The 26,042-nt window shown below is 41.8% G+C and overlaps 2 protein-coding genes and 1 non-coding gene across 3 annotated transcripts; 2 read left to right on the forward strand and 1 right to left on the reverse strand.

Moving 5' to 3' along the window:
* The first annotated feature begins 316 nt into the window (after window positions 1-316).
* On the forward strand, window positions 317-7,355 carry LOC127626618 (chondroadherin-like protein). The gene is made up of 8 exons (XM_052102543.1): window positions 317-817; window positions 3,934-4,105; window positions 4,222-4,416; window positions 4,547-4,848; window positions 5,250-5,751; window positions 5,835-6,521; window positions 6,723-6,889; window positions 7,058-7,355. Exons 2-8 carry the CDS (start codon window positions 3,944-3,946, stop codon window positions 7,341-7,343), a joined length of 2,301 nt encoding a protein of 766 aa, XP_051958503.1. The 5' UTR covers window positions 317-817; window positions 3,934-3,943; the 3' UTR covers window positions 7,344-7,355.
* Window positions 7,356-7,886: 531 nt separating this feature from the next.
* On the reverse strand, window positions 7,887-14,294 carry LOC127626616 (lethal(3)malignant brain tumor-like protein 2). The gene is given in 18 exon segments (XM_052102541.1): window positions 7,887-8,008; window positions 8,147-8,267; window positions 8,269-8,303; window positions 8,497-8,562; window positions 8,676-8,910; window positions 9,001-9,083; window positions 9,186-9,333; window positions 9,424-9,528; window positions 9,656-9,732; window positions 9,923-10,172; window positions 10,272-10,360; window positions 10,960-11,094; window positions 11,200-11,317; window positions 11,453-11,532; window positions 11,673-11,787; window positions 12,104-12,237; window positions 12,373-12,538; window positions 13,587-14,294. Coding segments are annotated over 18 exon segments (2,448 nt in total). The 5' UTR covers window positions 13,956-14,294.
* Window positions 14,295-14,545: 251 nt separating this feature from the next.
* On the forward strand, window positions 14,546-14,617 carry trnaq-cug (transfer RNA glutamine (anticodon CUG)). The gene has a single exon. It is a non-coding gene; the product is annotated as a tRNA-Gln (tRNA).
* The last annotated feature ends 11,425 nt before the right edge of the window (window positions 14,618-26,042 follow it).

Consider the following 26,042-nt stretch of genomic DNA (forward strand, 5'->3'; position numbering starts at 1 on the left):
ATTGTAAAGTGTTTCTGGACTCTTTTTGACTAAAGTGAAGAAACAGTTCACTGGTAAAAACATGAGTAGTATTTTGAATACACTCTGTGTTTGTTCTGTTTGCAGCATTCCACTTTGTTGATATTAAACAGTTATTTTCATTGGAGAAAGACTCTGGCTGTGTTTTATTAGTGTTCGCCATTATTTGACCCAAATGTCCACACAAAACGTATGTACAAATTAAAGCCGTTTTTTGCATTGAGCCAAAGATATTTTATCGCTTTAAATTCCTGTAGGTCAGCTGTTCACTTCAATGCGCTTTTACGCAACGCTTAAGTGGTCAAAGCGAGTTTACCTCGAGGACCTCACCCAACACATCAAGCGAATCTGGTTTATTTTTTCGATATCTTTTTATATGGATTAAGACGAGTGATAAAGATTATAAAAGTGATTTAGGCTTTGAGCCACTTGAAGGGAAGCTTCTGTCCTCCACTTGTTTGTTTATTTGACTGGTGGGCAGACTGAGAACAGAACAGTGCGCGTCTTTGTGTACCAGCAGAACTGAAGTTAACCTGCCACATGGGACTCCAACAAGCATATTTCACATTTGGAAAGTACTTTTTGCGTATGCTCCAGTCTCGGTACTCTTAAGTTTGAGTTTTACCCCTCAAAGAATTTTATTTTTTATAGTTTTTTCTACATTGGTTCTTTTTATATATAAAACTAAGCGACTGAGTTAATCCTTAGTCCTCTCTTAACGTCCAACTTCATTTTACGGATATTAATGCTTCACGCCGCCGCAGAAGCGTGAGAGAATTCAGTCATTCTTGGTAATAAGGTATGGAAAATTAAACATTATGTGTTGCTCTTTTGGAATTTATTGTTGAACGTTTATTTCAGACGAGTTCTTTAAAAATCTCAGTTGCTATGCATAAACTTTGGGAAGAGTGGCTTCAAATCCACTTATTCTGTGTTTCCGGTGTGGGGAGTGACGAAATACATGTAACGGGATTACTTATTTAAAATACAAAATATAAGTAACTGGATTCCACTACAGTTACAATTTAAATAATTGGTAATTAGAATACAGTTACATTCAAAAAGTATTTTGATAATTGAAGAGATTACTTTGTATTTTATTGTCAATGGTTTAATTTAATATTTAGTCCTTTCGGATGGAAAACATTTCTACACATGAATTATATGACCCAAATTGCATTAGTACGGTGGCCCAGTAGTGCACAACACAACGAAATTCAAAAAGCAAACATAAGTTCACAACACAACGGAAACAAGCCACAACACAACGCAAAAAAGCCGCAACACAACGGAAACAATTGCCACAACACAACGAAAATGCTCTCGACCACTAGGGGGACAGGTGGTCTCCGGAAACGGTAAATTGCTCTCAATCTCCCATGCTTTATCGCTGGCGGTCTGGATTAGTGATGGGCAATCCGGCTCTTTTTCGTGAGTCGGCTCTTTTGGCTCACAAACGGCTCTTTAAAAAAAAATGTTTTCTCTATGATAGGTGTGAAAACAATTCTAATTCAATTATTAAATGAAATCATACTCGCAATGTCTCACAATTTCTTTAAAAATGCATTGATTTGTTATGAAAAAATAATACTATTAAGCATTTGCATTAGAACTTTTTAATGTATAGAAACAACATTCAAAACAAATACAATCTGAACATAATAGAACCCATATTAAAGAAAAAGCTGTTTCTCGAAGCTCCGCTAGCTTCACAGTTGGGTGCACAGTTCGCATATGCGAACTGTAGGTTGTGCGTAGAACCGGCTTTATGCGATATTTTTTTTTTGGCAAATTCTACACTGTGCTTTAACATTGTCCACATCATTAAAGTGGTTCCAAATGCTGCTGTGCTTCCGACTCATTTTCCTGCTTTTGCTTTGTTTTCACATGTGTTTTTCCTCTCCTCTCCTCCGAGTTTGACGCTGTGTGTGTGTGTGTGTGTGTGTGTGTGTGTGTGTGAAATATCGGCTTTTTAGTGCCGACGCTGCCCCCTAGTGGTCGGGATCATTTCCGTTGTGTTGTGGCTATTCCGTTGTGTTGTGGTTATTCCGTTGTGTTGTGGCTATTTCGTTGTGTTGTGGCTTGTTTCCGTTGTATTGTGGCTTGTTTCCGTTGTGTTGCGGCTTTTTTGCGTTGTGGCTTGTTTCCGTTGTGTTGTGAACTTATGTTTGCTTTTTGAATTTCGTTGTGTTGTGCACTACTGGGCCACCGTACATTTGAACAGCGGTGAAACACTTTCTTATGATGTGTTACATTCATACGAGCAGACAGAGAAGTAAGTTTGGAGCAGAAGAAATAGAAATAAACCTCGTGTAAATTGTCAACTTTACTCTAAGCTAAAATGCTATTTCTAACCATTTTACTGTACATGCTCATGTTACCAGGCACGCACGATCATAGTTTTTATCAGGAAAATTTATGTTGGATCATAATTCTTTTTCTCGTAAGACCTTTGATATTAAGGCAAAAACAATATTTTTGTTGTTTTGCTGTAAAAATATCTAAAAATCCTTAAAACAAGATCAATTTGATTTATCTAGAAACAGCACTGCATAAGATATTTAGGTTTTTCAGAGAATGTATTTTTAATATATGTATTTTGACTCACTGTACTGGCAGATTTTTATAGTCAAATCAAGTGAAAAAATCTTCCAGTGCTGAAGAAGTAATCCAAAGTATTTAAAACATGTTACTGGCCTTGAGTAATCTAACAGAATATGTTACAAATGACATTTGACAGTATGTATTCTGTAATCTGTAGTGGAATACATTTCAAAAGTAACCCTCCCAACCCTGTGTGTTTTAAAGGGATATTCCTGCTTCAATACAAGTTAAGTTCAGTTGACAGCATTTGTGGCATAATGTTGAATACCAAAAAAAATTTATTTAGACTCGTCCGTCTTTTTCTTAAAAATCCTTGCAAAAATCAAGGTTAAAGTGTGAGGCACTGAAAAGCACAGACAAGCCAAATGTATTTTTGTGGTAATCAACATTGTCACAAATGCTGTCGATTGAGCTTAACTTGTTTTGATCCCGGAAAATCCCTTTAATCTAAAAGAAAGAATCTAACAACAGAACTATTTCCTTCTTAAAGGAATATTCTGGGTGTAAATACAAGTAAAACATTTTAAAAATATGGGTTACACTAAGGCACTTATCATGGAAGTGAATGGGGTCAATCTGTAAATGTTAAAATACTATTTTAAAAGTATAGCCACAAGACATAAACAATATGTATTTTAACATGATTTTAGTGTGATAGATTAACTTATTAAACTTTTCTGTGTACATTCTTCATAAGCATGTAGTCAAACCCTAAAACGACTGTACAAATTATGATTTAAACAAATTTACAGCTCAAATAATACATGAGTTTTAACAGAAGAATTATTGTAAGCACTTTTATAAAATTATAAACTTCACGGTTCTGCCTTTAGACACTCGAAAATTTGGCCCTATTCACTTCCATTGTAAGTGCCTCACTGTAACCTTAAAAAGGAAGGATTTTTTTTATTGCAGAAATGTTTTATTTCTTGTTAATTTTGTTGTTGTTTTAGCCAAATATGATTATCAGACCCAAGATTAGGCATTTGGACAAATGTAACCTAGTTTTCCTATTTTCCGATATAACATTGGGGTTTGCTCCTCAAGTGCTTGTTTTGGCATTTAGTTTTGAGGCAGTAAGGAGTTGCATTCAACCATAAATTATTGGAACTTTCTTAATTCAGCCAGTTTAAACATACCAACAGAGCTCAACCCACTAAATCCCACTCATGTCACACAGCACTGGCACAATAAACTTGTATGGTTTGAAGCAGGTATACTAAGATTTTTCTTAGAGTAATCTTAAAAGTCTTAAAGTAAATAAAGTTGTTACCTGATTTGGGTGTGAGTTATTCTCCTCATTTTACACAGGCGGACCAAAATGATTAGCCTTCCCACACTGCCAGTTCTAATGTTGCTTGCCCTGAGGTTCCATACAGTGCAGCCAGGCAAATGCCCAAAGTTCTGCATCTGTGACAACATCCAGCTCACAGTTGCGTGCGTTAACAAGAATCTTACTGAGGTGCCAACTACCATTGATGAGGTAATTTGTGCAGTACCCTGATCACTTTGTCTACATTTTCCCTGCAACGTTTGCCTATTTTTATAGATAATACTATATTTGCACTGCTTATATGGTCTGCTCTGTATATCTTCAAGATAACAGTGAAACTGGACCTGAGAGGAAATGACATGCAGGAGCTACCTTCTGGGGCATTCTCACACACACCTTACCTCACCCACCTGTCCCTACAGAACAGCAACATCCGAAAAGTGCGGGAAGGAGCCTTCCGCAAACTTGGCCGTCTGGTCTTACTCAACCTGGCCAACAACAACATTGAGATTCTCTACCAGGTGAGAAGCAAGGCACAGTGGGTTGGTCTATATAGATGTAACCTGGAAAATGGTTCTTATTCACCTTCAAGCTTTCATTCAAAGAAATTATGATGCATCTGATAATTCTCTTTCTTTACACTTAATCCAGGAGTCATTTGATGGCCTTTCGTCCCTGAAGCAGCTACTTATTGACCGGAATAGGGTGGAGGAGATCCAGCCTGGAGCTTTTTCACAGCTTGGCTTTCTCAACCTACTCTCCCTCACACACAACCAGTTGGTGTACATACCTAACTTGGCATTCCAGGGTTTGCAGAACATCAAATGGTTACGCCTCAGTCACAATTCCATCAATTATCTGGCAACAGAGGCTTTTGCTAGCCTCTTTACTCTTACCCGCTTGAGCCTGGACAATAATGAACTGCAGTTTTTTCCCACTGAGACAATGACACGGTACGCTTGAATTAACATTCAGTATTTCATTCTATTAAAGGTGAAGTGTAATTTCTGTGACACTAGCATAACAGACAAATTTGCAAAAATAGTCAGCCTTCAAACATTCTAGAAAATTCCCTCGGTCTTCCATTAGCCATATAAACATATAGTCCCATCCCAAAGCCACAACATTAGTTGAGAGCCCATGTTACTGTGTTGTGCTGGACGGGCAGCTCAAACAAGCAGGAATGTCTTGGTAGTGCCACAGAGTTACACCTTTAGGTGAAATCTATCTACAAATGTCTTACTAACAGTTGCTAACACTTATGCCTTTAGAAAGTAGAGACCTTTTAGTCAAGTGTTTGTTTGAGGAGGACCAAGCTTTTTTTTTTTTGCTTTCTTTCTTTCCTTTTCCTCAGACTTCCAGAAGTAACTCGCTTAGAATTAAGCTATAACCCCATGACCTACCTTGGAGAGGATTCTGTATCCATGCCCAAGCTCACTCATCTGTTTCTGGATCACAACTCCCTGCAGGATTTTTCAAATGCAGCTATCCTGCTCTCACCTCGTCTTGCCCATCTGGACCTTAGCCATAACCAGCTGCGTGTCCTTCAGCCAATGGCCCCTGGCTCTCCCAAGTTATCTCGCCTCAATCTGGCAGGCAACCCCATCTACTGCAGTTGCTACATGCGGCCTCTGCGTGAGTGGGCGATATGGGAGCGCATCCGCCTGGGCGGCATGTGTGGAGGTCCGCCACATCTGTCTGGTGAGGATTTAGAGGCAGTACAGCCAGTTGATTTGCGCTGTCAGAGCCAGGAGGCCATGTTGAAGGCTGAGCTGGAGGAGCTGAGAAAACTACCCACATTGCTCACAACCCCATCCCCAGATAAAGTAAAATGCCCAGCCAACTGTGAATGTAAGGTAAGTGAAAACTTACTTGGGTTTATGCAAAATGTCTTTTGAAGTGACTGAAATGTTAACCTTAGATTATGAACATTTTGCAGGCTGAGAACCACCACTCAACTTGTGAAAACAAAGGCCACTCCAAAATCCCTCGTGGTTTTTCACCAAATACACGCTTGCTGGACTTGCGAGGCAACCATTTCCACTACATCCCTGCGAATAGTTTCCCTGGTGTTGCAGAAGTGCTTTCCCTTCATTTGCAGCGTTGCAAGATCCATGAGGTAGAGAACGGGGCTTTCAATGGTATGAAGAGTCTGGTTTACCTCTACCTCTCAGAAAATGATCTCACCTCATTGAGTCCTGAGGTATTTAAGGGGTTGCCCAAACTCACTTATCTCCACCTGGAGAAGAATCGATTCACCCAGTTCCCTAAAGGAGCATTCAAGCTGTTGACTGGTTTGCTGGCTCTACACATGGAGAACAATGCTATCACGAAGCTGGAAGCAGGGCTTCTGACAGGTTCCGAGAAACTTAGGGGACTCTATCTCACTTCAAATGCCATCACAACCATTTCCCCCAGGGCCTTTGATCCTGCACCTGACTTGGATACTCTAGATCTAGGCAGCAATAAACTAAAGGAGGTGCCAAGTGAGGCCCTTTCTAAAGCCAACAGCCTGGCAGAGCTTAATCTCTCCCGTAATCCTATTCGCTGGATTGGAGCAGAGTTATTTCAGCCAATTGCTACCACACTTAAACATCTTTACCTTGATCATATGGGCTTAGAAAAGGTGAGAACCTAAAGAAAACCCTCTAATGCTACAATACAATGCAATGCATACTGGAGGTGGTTGAGGAGATTCCCCTATGCTATGTAAAGCACTTTGAGTGCCTAGAAAAGTGCTATATAAATGTAAGGAATTATTATAATTATTATTACAAAAATTCCAAACCAATTTTTAAATTCCTCCTCCATCTCTTTCCTTTTCAAGATGTCCAAGGATTCCCTAGCTGGACTGGGGTCTGGTCTGCGGAGTCTGTTTCTTGAAGGGAACCAGCTCGAGGAACTGCCCGACTTGAATCCACTCACAGGCCTTGAGGTTATAAACTTGGCAGAAAATCCCCTGTTCTGTGATTGCCCATTGTTGCCACTTCGTAGGTGAGTCAATAAACCTTCTTGAATGGACATCGATCAAGTAACTACATTTGTTTCATATGTAATCTTCCTGTGCCAGTAGTCTTTTTTTGATTATGGTGCAGAGGCTATGGATACTAAAATATACTATATATGACCCTTCATACACATGCATATTCTTCCTGCCACTAGGTGGATTGAGAAGGTGAATCTGAAGGTCAGAGCTACCTGTGGCCACCCACCAGAACTCAGAGGTCAAAGGGTCAAAAATATCCATGTCTTTAAGAGCTGCCCAGGGGAAAATCCTCCTACTCAGGACCCTAAAATCTTCAAACCAACCAGGACCACAAAACCCGAATCTGCTTTAATCAGTCCTCCAAAAGTCATTAAAATAGTTAAAGCCAAAGACAAACCACGCAAAATTGCAAAACCTCACACAGTACAGAAAACTTCCACCAAGAAAAGCAAGTCTGTGTGAACCTAATATTACTGCATTTATTGCATTGCTGTTACTGATTTAGGTAAATGCAACCTTGACACTTATATTTTAAACACAGCTTTCATCTATTTGCAGTTGATAAACTTTGTGTTATAAGTTGTTTTGTTTTCATAAATATTTGTATTGTTTGAATAAATACAAAACATACATGGTGTTGTCAGTGCAAAAAAAATAATCACAAAATATGAATGTAAATCATTTTAATGCAGGATTGCAAGATTTCAGTAATGTGGAAAAAATGAATACTATTTAAAACAAAATGAAGAAATAAACATAATATACCATTCCAAGGCAATATATATGTTCCCTCAATGGTTCCTTTTATTTACACTACAGTTGGATAAATGAATAACTACCAGTGTTAAAGAAATTAATAACTAATGGTTAATAAACTAACTACCAGTGTTTAATAGTAAAAAACACATCACAATAGACAGTCAGCTTTACACTTTAGCCTACAATTTTGTTTTTTATATAACTAGAGAGTAGTGATGAAGAACTTTCATCGATATAGGCGATGGTTTAAATGGAGATGTCCTCCTGTTTGAAGGTCGAAAAGGCCTCCAAGTTGTTGCTTTCTTTGCTTTGTACGCTGGGTAGTATTGGGCTTTCCATGTCCTCCACCTTCACTTTTACTGCAATAACTGAGGTAAAGAGACAGGGAAACCAAATATGAACTGCATAAAGCTAAAATACATTTTAAAAAATGCTGTATTTACAAATACAAAATTTTAATAAAAAAATCTTCCAAAAAGTGACAACTTATTTTTATTAATACATACATTCTTCCACTGGTTCAGTCTTGATTTGTACAGTGGTGGGTGTGACAGGGGGGGCTAGTGCCTCTTTTGATTGATTTGTCTCTGAATTCTCAGTCGGATGAGGGAGCTGGGTTTTAGATGTGTTTTAATGCTCGTGTTTTCTTTATAAATCTTCGCCCTAGAGTAAAAAAAAAATAAAAAATTAATCATAAGAGAAAGATTGTGTTGGGAGGAAATGAGACACAATACAAAACTATTCAAGTTAAATGTTATGGATGGAATTACATTTGTACTTTAATCATTTATAGTTCAAAATGGAGTGCTTTGAATGTAAAGAATAATAATAATAAATAATAAAGAATGAAACTTACTCCTTTTCCCCATATAAGGTTTTTGCTTTTTGCTTAAGTTGGTGCGTTCCTGACCCTGAGGTGGTTCTATACAGACAGCAAAATACAACATGAATAGCATGAAGTTTACAATGAGATAATCTGAAATTGTCTCTCCATGGCCAAAATTGAAAAGAAGCTTTCTTATTATTTTCCTCTACCTGGGCCAATGGGTGGTTGCAGCTGGTAGGCAGTGATTTCACACCAGCCCACTGGGTAAATTTCAGGGGACTGACAGTCCACCCACTGATCAAACTCCGGCTCCCAGCCATCAAAGTGCAGAAGGAGAAGCCGGCCTACACAACGCCTAACAGTGGCCACACACACCAGCCTTGGCTCCATAAGGTCCACTGCCTCTATTTTCATACCTGCGGCAAAGCCATGGCCCACAGCATCCTATGGAAAATGGATGACAATGTAAAGCCACACTAAATGGTACACACCTGCCAAACGCATTGACACAATATGGAGAAATGAATATGTTACTGTGTTGAAAAGTCTCCGTGGAGCAGCCACAGCCTCCATTTCCTCTAAATACTTTGGCCATGTGAATGATTCTTGAACATAACCTGGTGAGAAGGGAGGGAATCATTGCTTGAAACAGCCAAAAAGAAAAGCTTTAGATTACATATCTATTTGAATAGCAATAGCGAATCAGCTGAGCACATTACCAGGAGGTAAAGTGAGAATTATGTTGTTGTTCTGACAATATCCTACAGGTAAGATGGCATGTGAACTGGCGTGGTAGCAAAACCAGTCAGAACCATCACCAATCTCAACACCATCAATGCCAACCATGATGTATCCATCTAGCAGCACCTGAACAAAAAGATACCAGGTGAGTGCACTTGCTAAGGAAATGTGCATTCCAATATTCATTATAAACAATAAATGGTGGCAACATCCTACTTTACGGACTGATGCAACACAGATGTTTCCAAGATTCAGAGGATCAATTGCTTCAAGTTTCATGCCTTCCTCAAAAAATGTATCTCCCATGTAAACAGTCCTTAACTGTTTGCACACAGAAATTAATTATGCAAAGAATTACACTCAAAATCACAACAAAGAAATTTTTTTCATGTTTATATATTTTCACATTTGATTTGACAACATTTTTATAATTGGAATAAGCACTAACCTTCTTGAACTGATTTGGCACACTGTCTTGAAGAACCTTGCGAAATGCTGGATGGCTACTCATGTTGACGTTCTTATCTGTGTCAGAAATATCATGCATGATAATATCTACAGATAACTACATCACAAATTACTTTGATCCAAAAATAGTGGTGGATCAAAATCAATAAAGTTCCTTTTCTTATTTCTTACAGCTTGTCTTTATATTTGTAAACTCTTTCTGCTTCTAGGCTTGCTGCCATGCAAAGATGCAACAGTCTCATCTCACCCGTTTCTTTAATGGTGTGGCCCACTCTTTCAGACCAGCCTACAGGGTGTAATAGAGAACTCCACATGTGGCACCAGAAATCAGAGAGCACTTCGCCCGAGGCTCCCAACCCTCCATCCTCATATAGCAGCCTGAGTCGACCCCCAATTATGGTATCCACCACGGCACAGCGGGTGCGGCTCACCTGTGAACGATCAACCACCTCCACCCGAACACCCTGCCTAAATGGACACCTCATACTGTCTGCCATCTGCAACAGAGAAAGACAGGAGGAAAAAAGAGATCATTATACAGATATGAAAAGAAAACAGATGGCACCAATGAAATATTGATTTAGCATTGTTGTCACCTTGACATGAAAGTCAACAGGAAGAGTGTGCGCGCCGACCAGTTTCTCCATCAGGTAAGATTTCCAGTCTTTAATCTTCTGGTGAACCTCTGTAGAAAAAGAGAGTGTTCAACAGCATTAAAGGAATAGTTCACACATTGGTTCTAGCGTCATGATGTTTGGTCATGAGATGGACAAGAACCAAGGAGTTTTGATGTTTTCACCAGGGCGATATGGTGGCCCAGTGGTTGACACTGTTGCCCTGGATGACCATGGGCCTTTCTGTGTGGAGTTTGCATGTTCTCCCCATGTTGGTGTGGGTTTCCTCCGGGTGCTCCAGTTTCCCCCCAGTCCATAAACATGCAGGTGAATTGGAAACTCAAAACTGGCCATAGATGTGAGTGATGTGAGATGTGTTTTTGCTTCTATATGTGTGTAACCCAGATTTAAAAAAAATATCTGGGTTAAAAAAGTTAAAATTAGATTTTGTGGTAGTCAACATTATGCCACAAATGCTGTTGACTGAGCTTTACTTGTAGCTTAACTAAAAGGTGTGACTTTAATTCCTAGACTTTAATTCCTAGAGCCGCCATATGATTTCTCCTATTTATTTTCTACAAGCGGTCCGTCTCCTTCCCTTTATACCATCAGTGATATCTACCCAATCTTTTGGAGTATACAAATTAGTGTCTATGGAGCCAACAGTCACCTTGAGGGGGGACAAGGAGCTTGCTATTCACTGCACACCACCCTATAGGATGAACATCAGCTGTGCCTAAGTTACACCAAAGGTCACAGCTATCATCTTCCTCAAAACCCTCATAGCGCAGAAGAGCCTTATAGCCTGAGAGAAAGAGACAACAAATATGCTGTTTGAATCAAAAATAATATTTGAAAAACAGAATGAAAGGCCTTGCTCCACATACATATGAAAAAATAAATACTATACCTGCCAGCTGTACTACAGTGGCAATCCAGTAGACCTTGCTAGGCAAGGCTGTATGAGTGTTCAGAACCTCCACTTTTAACCCCACGTAGATGTCCTCCCATTGAGTGCAGAGTGGTGCCTGTCAAATCAACAGTAAGGGGTCAGTGCAACAGGTCTACAATGATGGGAATGGTACATTGTTTCAATCGACCACAACTATCTTGCACTGGTACATTTCTAAAGGGAAAAGCACTGGGGGATAGAAGACACTCACATGTCTGAAGCAGGATAGTGGAGCAGCGAGGTAGCCACATTTCTCAAGGTAACTACCCCAGTCAAATCCAGCCACAGTAGCTTGGAAGAAGATAGGACAACTTAAGCATTCAAACAGCTGAAATAAATCAATATAATCCTGTGAAAGTAGACTTGTAATGCTCTCTGTAGTGAAGACAGTAAGATGTGACATCCCATGTACGTGTGGAGTGTTTTCTCACCATCCTGTCCAAATGCTCTGCTCTGCTGTTGTGGCTCAATAACCTTTGACTGAGAAGCCTCAGTCAGTGATTTTAGAGAGGCTTTGTTTGTTGACTTCTTTATAGGTGGCTTTCCCTGAGTAAAAAAACATACAAAATATAATTATAGGTTCTGAATGGGCTAGTTCACCCATGAACTTGCATAACATCTCCTTTTCTGTTCCATGGAAGAAAGTCATATGGGTTTGGAACAACATGAGGGTGAGTAAATGATTACAGAATTTTTATTTTTGGGTGAAACAACATATAACTATGGTTGAAAAAAATACATTCAAACACTTGGTGTATGCGTGTATGTGCTTATGTATCTTATTTTTGAAACTTCATTTACAGAAAAAGATGCCATCTCATGGCAGTCACACATACTTCACAGAAAATCCCTTTTTCCCCACCTGCAGCCGTGCAAGAATTGAGGATTTCTTTGAGTTGGAGGAGAATGACCGAGAGCATGATGCACTGCAAAAGCGCTTGGTTTTGGAGTAGAAAGTGTCCTTGGTGCCAGTGGTTCCACACATTTCACACACTACTGCAGCCACAGGAAATTGAGTGGAGTTTAGGTAACATGACAAAGAGGTAATACACAACTTTTATCGTGGGTTATTTGTGAAATGTGCTGCATGTAATTATCCATGCTCATTAGTACAAGAACTCCTGAATTCACCTATGCCATTATTGTCTGCCCAGAGAGAATAAGCCCCAGCACTATTAACACTGTTATTGTCTGAATAGAGCTGATGATCATCTGCTTCATCAAGTACCTCGTCTTCTCCCTCTCTCTGCACCCATGTGTCCGAGTTGACATTCCTAGAGTTAACTTCCCGTTCATCCTTTAGGAAGAGTAATGTTATTTATACATCAAACAAGCAAAGCAATGCTTCAAATGAATAGTTCACACAAAATATAAATGATCTCCTCATTTACTCACCCTCATGTCATCCCAAATATGAATGACTTTTTTCTGCTGAACACAAACAAAGATTTTTAGAAGAATATTTCAGCTCTGTTGATCAAGCCTTTGAAGCTTCAAAAAGCACATAAAGGCAATGTAAAAGTAATCAATTAGACTCCAGTGGTTTAATCCATGTCTTCTGAAGCGATCCAATCGGGTTAGGGTGAGAACGGACCAAAATTTAACTCCTTTTTCACTTTAAATCTTGACTTCATTTTAAGCTCGATTACACTTCCAAGCGCCATCTAGCGCTCTGTCCATGTATCAAGCTGTAGGAAGTGTAATCGAGTTTAAACTTATTATAGTACTTAAGACTGCAATGTTCCAACCCGAAACCAATTAGATAGCTTCATAAGAGATTACACCACTGGAGTTGTACGGATTACTTTTATGTTGCCTTTATGTGAGGAGCTTAAATGTTTTGGTCACCATTCACTTGCAATGTATGGACCTACAGAGTTGAAATATTCTTATAAAAATCTTTGTTTATGTTCAGCAGAAGATAGAAAGTCATTCACATCTGGGATTTCTTAAAGGAATGGTCCGGGTTCAATACAAGTTAAGCTCAATTGAGAGAATTTGTGACAAAAATGTATTTAGCTCTGTTCCACCTTTTCTTAAAAAAAAAAACAAAAAGGGGCAAAAATCAAGGTTACAGTGAGGCACTTACAATGGAAGATGAGCTCAACTTGTATTGAATCCGGAATATTCCTTTAAGAGTTCGTAAATTAGCATTTCAATTTTTAGGTGAACTATACCTATAAATGCAGGGTCCAAACTTTTATGGATGAAATGATGATAACTTCCCCAATGTATATGTATTATAATTATGTTATACATTCAACTTATTCACAAATACATACAACCTAGTGACTCCTCTTCGTTTTTTTTTAAAGACTATGTAATAAAAGGCATCAGATACTCACTGATTCAAACTCTTTAGGTTCAGTGGTCACACTGTGTCTCTTTCCCTTTGGGATACATATGGAACAGGATGCACCGCCACAATTATTGCACGGCGGGCGGAGGAAAATCGTCGGGACAGCGCCCTCCTTCAGTCTTAGCCCTTTGAATCCCGTAGCCTTTGCATTAGCAAGAGATTTAGGCTCAAAGCAGTCCTTACTAAAATGTTCAGAGCATAAATGGGAGAAAGTCCTGGCAACCCAATTCCTGCGGGTCCTTTGAACCTGCTTCTGCCATTTGCGAAACTCCTCTGGGTCCTTGGGAAATCTGAACATGGACACATTCTGCCCGCTCAACTTTCCACAACCATAGGCAACACATCGGTTAGGCATTTGTGCTCCTCTTCAATGAAGGTGTAGGGTCATATAAAGTTTGGTCAGGTCTTGTCGTCCACAGCTGGGTTCAAAAGTTGACTGAAAATATACGTTTAAGAGGAACTGAAATATTTCCAGCAGATAATATTTACCACCTCGCTGCCTTTAATGTTACTGGGAGTCTAGGGCTCATTCATTTGCGGCAAGCATATAAGCAACGATTTGAAGAAAATCTCTTGCACCAGTATCATTGTTAAAGTATGACTTAAGGCAACGAGGAATCCAGGGCAACAGTTTGAACGCGAAGAATTAAGAAAACTATACATCAAAACAACTAACCGTTTCTCACCTGCTTCACCTCTCATAAAACTCATTAGACAGTGGTTTGCTGATCGTGAACAGCGCATTACCGCCTCCAATCGGGCAGGAGAGCAAGAGATAATACTCCAAAATGGCTTCGTTAATTTGTCAGAACGTGTACACTTACGATTGTTTGTAATATGAGCTGTAATCAATACAAAATATTTATGTCACGTATAAAAAATAATACATACATATTTCACAGTGTATATAATAATAAATAATATTAGCTGCACCAGCCTCAATAAGGTTCCATGGTGTAATGGTTAGCACTCTGGACTCTGAATCCAGCGATCCGAGTTCAAATCTCGGTGGAACCTGATTGTTTTACCCTTCAATGGTACTTATCACAAGATAAGATGTATTGTTTCATTAGTCCTAGTTTCAATCCGCCTTTCGCGCTATTTCGTTATCGACAAAGTGATATGCGTGAAAATGCCTAAAAAAATACTTTGTCGCATTGGTTTTGGTTTAGCGCAAAACAAATCTGCCCTGAAGTTTCAATTCAGAAATGTGTGTTTATCGCTAATTCGCTTCCCAGATGTCCCTAATTGTTTCATCTGAAGTTTAGGTAAAATGGGGAGATTATTGAGACAATTCATTGAAATTAGCCATTTTACTGTAATTTTAATTAACAAATAAAAGCAATCAGAGGGAGTTTTCAGATGGTCCTTTACATCTGCTAAACCGAATGCAACGAATGTCGAACGTCAAACTGTCGAACTTTACCGCGCTCACAGATTTTGCAATCATGTAAAGGATGATATTAATGAAAAAAAAATAAATAAATAAATTAATTCTAGATCATTGGCTCATTCGAACAATGATATGATATGAAATTATATGTTTTATGGGCTAATTCCGTGACTGCCGTCTATTATTTTGAATGGTGTGGAAAAGAATCTTTAGTAAATAAACGGATGGATACTGCGATTAAATTAATCGCAAACAGTGGCCATTCAATTGTTCAATGTTCACGATTTGAGCTGGCACTCCTGGAAGTGTCAAGTTTGCAGATCGGCGGATCGGCTTTAAAAATCAATCCATTATCACGTACAATAAATTGTCTTTCAATACTGTTGTCATGATTAACACTAATTAAACTCTGTCATGTGACAATACATTTTTGCGTTAATGCCAATTTTATCGACAAAAAGTGTTTCCAAATAGTTTTATTTTTTTACATTTGATGTATCGACATAGAGTTTATGTGCTAGTTAAATGGAAATAAAATATGTCGACATTTGTGACATTTTAGCGTTTCCATTAGTTTTATTTTGATGCGCTAAACTTTTTTCTGCAAAAAATGCTTGGATGGAAACATAGTTATTGAAGCTTTACAGATTACTGTGTGGTAGTAGCCTCATCGAGGCTGTGACATGGAAAAGTTTTTGTTCATGTATTCCCTACTGTCAGGATTCCCTTGTTGTCTGCCCTGTGTTTCACTAGACTTTGTAAAAAACTCCACTTCCCACAATTCCCGGCCCTCATCACTGCCAGCACTCTGTCATTGTTCGCACCTGATTGTCGTTTGTGATCATCCTGTGTCTGTGTATTTAAACCCTGTTTGTTCCCCGTTCCTTGTCGATCGTCGAATGTTTATGGTATGGTTGTTCTTCATGTTTCGCCTGCCCGTGGATGTGTTTTCATGTTTTAGTTTCAGTTTTCCCCCCGTGGATGTTTCATTTGTTCCTGTTTGTTTTGTGTTCACTTTAATTAATAAAGAACCCGCATTTAGATCCCCACTCCTCGTCTGCCCTCGTCTGCACTCATAACAGAACGATCAACCCGTTATGGATCTAGTGGTTCTTCGAGCAAACTGTCGTTTGCTGAACCTGAGGCAAGAAAATCGTCCGGTGGAGGACCATGTCCGTGATTTTCTCGAGCTAGCGAGTGCCATGGACTTCCCAGACTCCTCCCTGGTGGTTTTCTTCCGGGACAACCTGACCAGTTTGCTCAAGGAGCGGTTGCCACCGGCGACGCGCGGCTGGACGGTCCGCGATTTCGTGCAGGAGACTCTGCTGGCATGCGGCTCGCCGTTCACTGTGGGCATTGTTGAGGAGTACTAAATAAATAAACTAAATGGGAAACAAAATGAGCACTATCTTTTTAATTCCCTTCAACAAATTAAATAAACATAACAGAAAATACGGAATCAAATTATATAAAATATATCTCTCTGATTGTGTTGTTAGGCTTTCTGGTCACTCTCCTCTCTCTGACGCTCTGGCAAGCCTTTTCAGGTCTCCCTCCACCATCACTATAATGAGTAACAGGTGTTAGAGATAATTACGACCCAGGTGATGAGCCATACTGCTCTCCCTCTCCTGCAGGAGACCATGCCCCCCATGCCACATACTCCCACTGCTGACTCAGGCCGGGGCAACATTCGGGCTGCCTACTCCCCACACATTTATTGAGAGAAAGTCAGCCACAACCATCTGTGCTTCCGGTCTTTGGATCAACTTGAACATAAAGGACTGAAGTGCCAGATACCAACGGGTGATCCGTGCGTTAGTATCCTTCATACGGTGGAACCACTGCAGAGGAGCGTGATCGGACGAGTGGGTGAAGGCCCGCCCCAGCAGGTAGTAGCGGAGGGTAAGAACATCCCACTTAATCGCAAGACACCCCTTCTCAGTGGTGCTAAACTTTGTATCCCTGAAAGAGAGCTTGCGACTAATAAATAGCACTAGCCGTTCCTCCCCACCCACCCCCTGCGAAAGCCTCGCGCCCGGCCCCCTGTCAGATGCATCAGTCTGCAAAATAAAGGGAGAGAGAAATCAGGTGCATGTAAAAGCGGCCCTCCACACAGTGCGGACTCTACTTTAAGGAAAGCTTGTTGGCACGACTCTGTCCGCTGGACTGGATCGGGACCAGATTTTTATTAATGTCTATTTTCCCGTAGTCGAGTGCCTCTATCGTACAGTCGGCGTTGACGTTCTTGCGCATGTTGCGCGGGGCACTGCTTCCGGATATCGCATTGCATAGTCCACCAGAACTAGTACAAAGTGATGGCCGCGTGCAGTCCACTCCAATGGCCCGACGAGGTCCATGCCAATACTCTCGTAGGGGACCACAATCAATGGCAGAGGGCGCTTTTGGGGTGGCCAGTGGATTCACCAACTGACATTCCCGGCACACCGGGCACCATTTGCATACGTCGTCGTGAATGCCCGGCCAAAAGAAACGGGACATTATACGGTTCAAAGTCTTTTTGTGACCTAAGTGGCCAGCAATTGGGTTATAGTAAGCTGCCTGGAAGAGTGTTTCCCGATGGCTCTTTGGTACTAACAGCTAGGTTGTATTCTCTTTGGTCTGAGTGTCCTGCATCACTCGATACAACTGCACTTTGAAAATAGAAAAGTACGTGAGCGCAGCATTAGTATGGAGCTCCATCAATCAGCTGTTGACCATCAATTACTTTGTCTTGGTCAAAGGCGTGTTTGAGGGATTCGTCACGCAACTGCTCCAGAGGAAAATCCCCCTCAGGGAAGCCCCTGAGAACGTGAATCTCCTTGTCTGTGTCATCGTGATGCAGAGCCGACGTTGACGACCCTGGCAACGCATCTCCAGCCATAGCGCTGCATGTCACACACCACGACACTGCTTTGCAGGACCCATCCACACACATTACCTCAATAGTGTTTTAAATCCAGGCCAGCTGGTTCCCAAAACTAGTGGATAGGTGAGGTGACAATTAACCGCAGCCTCGACTCTATGCCTTTTTCCCCCGAATTGTATCTCAATGGTAACCACCGGATACTTGTGAATGTCACCATGCACACATCTTACCCTCACCTGTTTATTCTTATCCAATGCCCCGCCTTGCACTAAGTGGGCCACCGGTGGGCTAGGCTCCGGGGAGGTCGCTGCACCAGAACCCTCCCTGGCGATCAGGCTCCGGAGCACCTGCCGGTCCTCTGCTTGTGCCTGGAGCAGGAGTTGGAAGCGTTGTTCCTGCTCCAGGCATACCTCAATGAGGGCCTGGTGCTGGATTTGCAGGATGCTGGTGAGGGTCTTGAAGACTTCACCCAGTGGTGAGGACTCATTAATGGCATTATCCTCCAAAGCTGGCTTTTCGGCACCACTGTATTGGATCTTAGTTTGGGGGCAATGGAGGAGACAGCAAAGCCGGTTCAATGTCAGTCTTTTATTCTTCAGCTTCACAAAGTTGATGGTAAACGTCAAAACAAATAAACACTAAATAAATTAAAGCACTCTCTCTGATTGTGGTGTTGGGCTTGCTGGTCACTCTCTCTTCTCTCTGATGCTCTGGTGAGCCTTTTCAGGTCTCCCTCCGCCATCACTATAATGAAAGACAGGTGTTAGAGATAATTACAAACCAGGTGAAGAGCCTTACCGCTCTCCCTCTCCCACATACCGACACATGACTACGCCCCCCATGCCACAAATACCAATGTGGCAGTGGGGGCGTGGTCAAGCACCCGTTCGGAGAGGAAGAAAGTGGTAAGGGCACTTGCACCTGAGCTAAATTATGTCTAACACCTGTCTCTAATTCCAGTGAGGATGGGGAGAGCAGCATATAAATGGCCATGCCACCGCCAGACGAGAGAGAGCAACACGAGTGACCAGTGAATGGCGTGTCTTTTTGAGTGTTGTATGTTATTGTGAAGCTGAAAATTCAGAGAAGTTTATGTTGATAAAGTACATGTTGTGAAGCTGAAGACACAGAGAAGTTTATGTTGACAAAGTTTGTGTTCCACTGATCTGATTAAACTGAGAAAAGCACAGAGAAGAGTGCACACAGAGTGTTGAAGGCAGAGAAATAAAGAGCCTTACTTGACTGCATCACTGCTCTCTGTTTCCTCCCTTCCATCCCTCGAACGTGTTACACGGGTGCCGAAACCCGGGATCTGGAAGAACCCCCCATGGAGTCCTCCCAGATGGCTGAGATCCTCCAGTCCCTTGCTGACCTACATCAGAGCCACTAACAATCCCTGCTTGACCTACGCCAAGACCAGGATCACGGGTTCTTTGAGATCCTGCGAGCTCAAGCAGAGGACCGGCATGTGATCCGGAGCCTTCTCGGCCAGGAGAGAGCCCCAGCTGTGACCCTTGAAAATTAAATTGAGCTCTTGAAAATGGGGAGGAAGATGACGCAGAGGCCTTCCTCTATCTGTTTGAACGGACCGCCAAGATCTGGGGGCTCCTTCCGTTGTTGTCCAGGGAAGCCCAGCTTTCTGCCCAACAATTGCCAGTGGCATTTGATGACCTGAAGAAGGCCATACTCCTGTGGGATGTGTCATAGTCCGGAGCAGTACCACCAGCTCTTCCGGTCCTTGAAGCCTGGGAAAAGCGACTGCCCATTTGCCTTCTCCCAACAGCTCAGAGACGCATGCCGGAAATGGCTGCTGGCGGGGAACTGTGACGTCATGCTCGAACAGCTGGTACTGGAGAAGCTAATCCTTCCTCTGCCAAAAGGAACAGTGGAATGTGTCCAGTACCACCACCCGTCATCGCTGGAGGAAGCTGTCCAACTCGTGGAGGACCAGATGGTGGCGTACCCGAGAGAGGAAGAGCCCTCCTCTCTCTCTGTCCCCCTCCCCCTGTGTGTTCCCCCTTCTCTCTCACTCTGCTCACTATCCAGAGCCCGTTCCTGCCCCCGCAGAGGCGAGGAGCTCTGCCTCAGAGGCCAGTTTCCCATGCGAGGTGGTGGACAGCGCCCCCTGCATCTACCCGTCACAGGTGTGGGCATGGCGTCTGGGCCAGCCTGTTGAGGTTGCGGGGATCGGGGTTCACTTCCGGGATCAATGCCCTGTAATGGAGCTGGGGACAGTGGTCCAGATCCCCGACAACCAGCAGGCTGCCCCCGACCGGGGCCGGAGCGTACCGGATACCAGTAAGGATCAAATGGGGTACTCACCAAGCATTGGTGGACATAGGTTTAATCAAACCATGGTTTATGTCACGGACACTACGTGAACTTTAAGAATTATTGGACATTAAGTAAATTTGCACCAGTGTTTACCATCCACAAACAGATGGCCTGGTGGAGTGATTTAATAAAACCCTTAAAAACATGATTTGTAAGTTTGTGCACGAGTATGCTAGAAATTGGGATAAATGGCTCCCCTTTTATTTACAATACGAGAGGTCCTGCAAGCCCCCACTGGGTTTTCCCCATTCAAGCTGCTATATGGGTCGCACCCGCGCAGGGTGCTTGACGTAATCCGCGAAGCTTGGGAGGATGGACCTTCTGATAGCAAGAATGAAATTCAGTACGGTCTTAATCTTAGACCAAAACTCCACACTTTGGGGCAACTAACACAGGAGAATTTGCTCCAAGCTCAAGAACGATAGCACCGACTGTATAACACGGGAGCTTGGCTGCGGGAATTTGCCCCGGGAGATAAAGTACTCGTATTACGAGTGGCAAGGCAAGGACCCTTTGAGATCACACGACGAGTGGGGGATCTCGATTATGAGGTTCAGTGAACAGATAGAGGGGGAGCATGTCAAATATATAACCTCAACCTCCAGAAATTATGGAGGGAGGCGATCCCTGTGACTTTGGCTATGGTAGTTCCGGAGAGGGCGAAGTTCGGGCCAGAGGTGAATACAAAACCTAGTCATAACACTCCAGTCACTTGCGGAGACCATCTCTCACCGTATCAGCTCCCAGGGGTTGCCATGTTGCAACAAGCATTTGCAGATGTGTTCTCCCCTCTAATGGGTTGTACAAACCTCATCCAGCACCACATCGGGACCGAATCGGGAGTGGTGGTATGTAGCCATCCCTATCGCTTGCCCGAACACAAAAAGAAAATAGTTCGGGAAGAATTGGATGCAATGCTTGTTATGGGGTGTTCTGCCCTTTATCCCAAATGCCTTGTTTGAGTCTGCAGTTAGATAACGTCTCCCAAAGACAACAGACACAGGAATCGTTTTCAAGCTTTACTGCTGTCCAAGGAATAATGTAAAACTGTAATAAATACCAAAACAGAGTTCTAAGTGTACGGAGTCAATAACATTTTTACATAAGCACAAAAAGGCTTTTTACATCGCATATAGTTAGCATCAACTAAATTATAAACGATCATGCAATTTACAAAATACAGAAAATAAATTAACATTTGGCATATAAGATATAACAGATATAACAAAGTAAATATGCATAGAAGGAATAATGTAGCAATATCTACATAGCGAAAGTGCCTTCAAATCAACTTAAATCAAGGAGCAATAGTAGCCATGACCGAAAGCTCTTCCTTGCTGCTGCTGAAACTAGGCTCACAATTATGATGTCATCATATAAAGACTTAAACAATACTATATGCAATAGCTAACTTTGTACAGAAGGGGTCACTTTACTACACTTGTTAATAGACTAAATGCAGAATGTTCATAGAGAACAGCACATGGGGTAATAAAGGCCCAGCTACCTTTCAGCGTCTCATGAACCGAATCCTCAGGCCACATACAGCTTACGGCGCTGCCTACTTAGACGATATCATCATTTACAGTAATGATTAGCACCGGCACATTCAGCATCTGAGGGCGGTCCTGAGATCACTACGGTGGGCGGGGCTTACAGCAAACCAAAAGAAGTGCACGATTGGGCGGATGGAGGTACGGTATCTGGGGTTCCACTTGGGGCATGGACAGGTGAATCCCCAAATTGACAAAACTGCAGCGATTGTGACTTTCCCGAGACCCAAGACCAAAAAGGGGGTGAGACAGTTCTCACTGGGGCTGGATGGCTATTAGTCCGCTGACTGATATCACTAAAAAGCGGACTCCAGACCCAGTCAAGTGGACGAAGCAGTGCCAACAAGCGTTTACGCAGGTTAAAGCCGCACTTTGCAGGGGGTTGCTTTTGTATTCACCTAATTTCTCTAATTATTACCTAACAATGAAAACTTGTGAAGAAGAAATTAAGTTTATATTGACAAGTACCTGTTGTGAAGCTGAAAACACAGAGAAGTTTATATTGACAAAGTTTGTGTTCCACTGATCTGATTAAACTGAGAAAAGCACAGAGAAGACTGCTCACAGAGTGTTGAGGGGAGAGAAATTAAGAGCCTTTCTTGACTGCATCACTGCTCTCCGTCTCCTCCCTTCCATCTCCGAGCTTGAATGTGTTACAACCAAGTTTCATTTTTTCTCCCATAATCACTTGAGAGAAATTGAAGCTCCGTCCCCAAGACTCTGAATTAACAGGGAATAATACTGATGCCTCATGCCCTTTTCCAAATCAGTAATCACCACTCCCAGAGTATCTGCCACTTTAGGGGGTGGGGTGTATGCTACGCCCAAAAATAGTACAGAGCAGGTGGTGCAGCTGTAAATACCTAAAGAATTGAGACCTGGAAATTCCAAAATGTTGAACCATATTTTCAAAGGATCTGAACACTCCACTTTCATATAGGTCACTGAGCGTATTAACCTCCCTCACAATCCACTCTGACAAGCAGAAAGGGGACTTATTAATACATAATTTTGGGTTCAGCCATATGCTCAAGGCAACATTTAAATAAATGTCTGAATTAAACACTCTGGATACTTTTGTCCATACTGAGTGCAAATGCAAGATAATGGGGTATAACTTAACTTCTCCAGTTAGCTTTATAGAAAGGATTTGCAAGGGTGAAATAGGGGCAAGAAATTCCTGTTCAATACAAAACTAGGGAGGGTCTCTTTCAGGTGGAAGCGACCAATGAGCCAAATGTCTGAGACTGAATGCACAATAATAAAACAAAATCTTGGGTAAGCCTAGCCCACCTTTGTCAATCGGCCTACGTAACTTACCGAAATGTAATCTGTGACATTTACCATTCCAAATGAAGGACTGCTAAACTATCAAATAGCTTGAAATATGAGAGGGGGGAAATCTATAGGGAGAGACTGTAGCAGGGAGTTGAGTTTTGGAATACAATTAATTTTAATAACATTAACCTTCCCAGTCATAGATAAATGTAATGAAGCCCATCTACCCACATCACTCAAAAACATTTTTATTAAAGGGTCAAAATTAACAAAAATTACACTAATTTTCTGGGAAAATAATATCTAAAATACTTAATGCCCTGTTTGGGCCACTGGAAAGCGCCCGGCTGAAAAGCGTTACTGGGCAGTAATTGATTTAGACCAATTAATTCTGTATCCCGAGAACTTAGAAAACTAAGTAATAATTCTGTGGAGGCAAGGAATAGATCTAGTAGGGTCAGAGACCCTATCATCTGTGTAAAGCAAAAGCTTATGCGTAACGCCTCCCGCCACCACCCCTGGAAAATCATCCTTGTTTCTTATTGTGGCTGCTAATGGTTCCAGAGCAAGACAAAACAATAAGGGGGGAAGAGGGCATCCCTGCCGGGTGCCCCTATCCAGAGTAAAATAATCTGAAATTAATCCATTTGTTTGAACCTCCGCTACAGGTTATCTATAAAGTAACTTAATCCACCCAATAAAAGTATTCCCAAAACCATACATTTCCAATATCTTAAAAAGATAATCCCATTCTACCATATCAAATGCCTTTTTGGCATCACGTGAGATGGCAGCGACAGGAGTCAGATTCCATTCGCCACTGGCCAATTAAAAATGTTATCAGAAGAGTTATGGCCCTGAATAAACCTCACCTGATCTATTTGCATAAGAGATGTCATAACTTTACTTAATCGGTTGGGAAACATTTTTGACAATATTTTTACATCTAGCTGGATCAGTGAAATTGGATGGTGTGACATGGGGTGGGGGGGACATGGTCATGTGTCGGTCTACAGGAGAGAGAGAGAGCGCGGTAAGGAGGTCACCTGGGTTATGATGACTCTTACACCTGTCTCTAATTATAGTGATGGCAGAGGAAGACCTGAAAATGCATGCCATAGTGTCAGAGCGGGAGAGAGCACCAGAGAGAGAGTTCCACAGAACTGTATAACTTTATGAGAGACAGTTAAAAACCTTATTTGAGTTGGCCACTGAGAGCCGTGTTTATTTTGTTTGATTTGAGTGTTCAAAATTATCTCCTGAGTCGGGATTCCAAAGGAATTCCTTACTGATCAAGGCACAACAGTAGTGAACTGCACGAATTACTAGGCATTAAATCAATTTGCACCAATGTTTATCACCCACAAACCTACGGGTTGGTTGAATTATTTAATAAGACCTTGAAAAACATTATTCGTAAGGTTGTACATGAAGATGTTACAAATTGGGATAAGTTGCTCGAAACCCTGCTGTTTGCAGTACGAGAGGTCCCGCAAGCCTCCACAGTGTTTTCCCCTTTTGAGCTACTGTATGGGCTTCGGCCATGCGGCATGCTTGACATCATATGGGAAGCTTGTGAGAAAGGACCTTTGAATTGCAAAAAACAAATTCAATACATTCTTGAGCTTAGAGAAAAACTCCAAGCACAACAACGTCAACACCGACTGTATGACTGGGGAACTCGTCTACGGGAATTCTCACAGGGAGATAAAATGCTTGTATTGCTGCCAACTTTGAGCTCCAAATTACGCGCAAGTGGCAAGGACCCTTTGAGGTCACACGACAAGTTGGAGATCTTGATTATGAGGTTAGGTGAATGGACAGCGCAGGGGCATGTAATATCTACACCCTCCACCTCCTCAAACCATGGAGGGAGGCAGTGCCTCTAGCCTTGGCGATGGTAATTCCGGAGAGGGCGGAGCTCATGCCGGAGGTGACTCCCACACCCCATTTATTCACCCCGGTCCCTTATGGAGACCACCTCTCACTATCACAGCTTACAGACATTGCCCGGTTGCAAGCAGAATTCACAGATATGTTTTCACCCCTTCCCGGTCGCACACAAAACTTATAGGGCACCATTTTCAAATCAGGAAGAATTATAGGCAATGCTTGAAATGAGCATAATACAGGAGATACACAGTGATAGGGCCAGCCTAGATAGAGTGACAGCTCGGTCCGATTCTGTGTTGACTACTGGAACGTGAACGCGGTGTCCAAATTTGAAATATGTCAATCTGCAGAAGAGAGAGAGCAGTAAGTATCATCACCTGGGTTATGATGAAGCTAACACCTGTCTCTAATTATAGTGATGGCGGAGGGAGACATGAAAAGCCACGCCAGATCGTCAGAGCAGGAGAGAGCACCAGAAAGAGAGTTCAAGAGAACTGTATAACTTTATGAGAGACTGATAAAAGACCTTATTCGAGTTGGCCACTGAGAGCTATGAATATTTAGTTTGATTTGAGTGTGGAGAAAATAAATACTCACCTCAACTGTTCGCTGTCTCCTGACTCCTCTCTTGCCCACAAACTTAGATCGTTCACAGACGGTAACTCTTACACTTGCTTGGATCTTTGTCCTTTTTAAGAATCAGAATGATGTGGGCTTGCACCACGATTTGCGGAAGCTTTCCATTTCCATTTAATGATTCCGTATAAACTTCTAGCAAAAGTGGAGTCAGTTCTGTAGCATAAGACATAAAAAAATCAGGATTTTGCAAAAGGGATATATTAAAGTACCAACTATATGATTTATTTTTCTCTGTATATGGCAACATCTCTAAACAGGGTGTGATCTGAGACTAAAACGTTTCCAACTGAGCAATCAACAACAGATGAAATAAGGGACTTACATAAAACAAAATCTATTCTTGAGTAAATCTTATGTACTGATGAAATTTTTTTTATAGTCCCTACCAGATGGTTTCAAAAGTCTCCAAATATCTGTAAGACCAACATTTTTACACATCCTGTGAATCGTCAATGTTGCTCTAGGGGGCTTGCACACTTTTGC

This window comes from Xyrauchen texanus, chromosome 33 (assembly GCF_025860055.1).
Source record: "Xyrauchen texanus isolate HMW12.3.18 chromosome 33, RBS_HiC_50CHRs, whole genome shotgun sequence".
NCBI lineage: Eukaryota > Metazoa > Chordata > Actinopteri > Cypriniformes > Catostomidae > Xyrauchen > Xyrauchen texanus.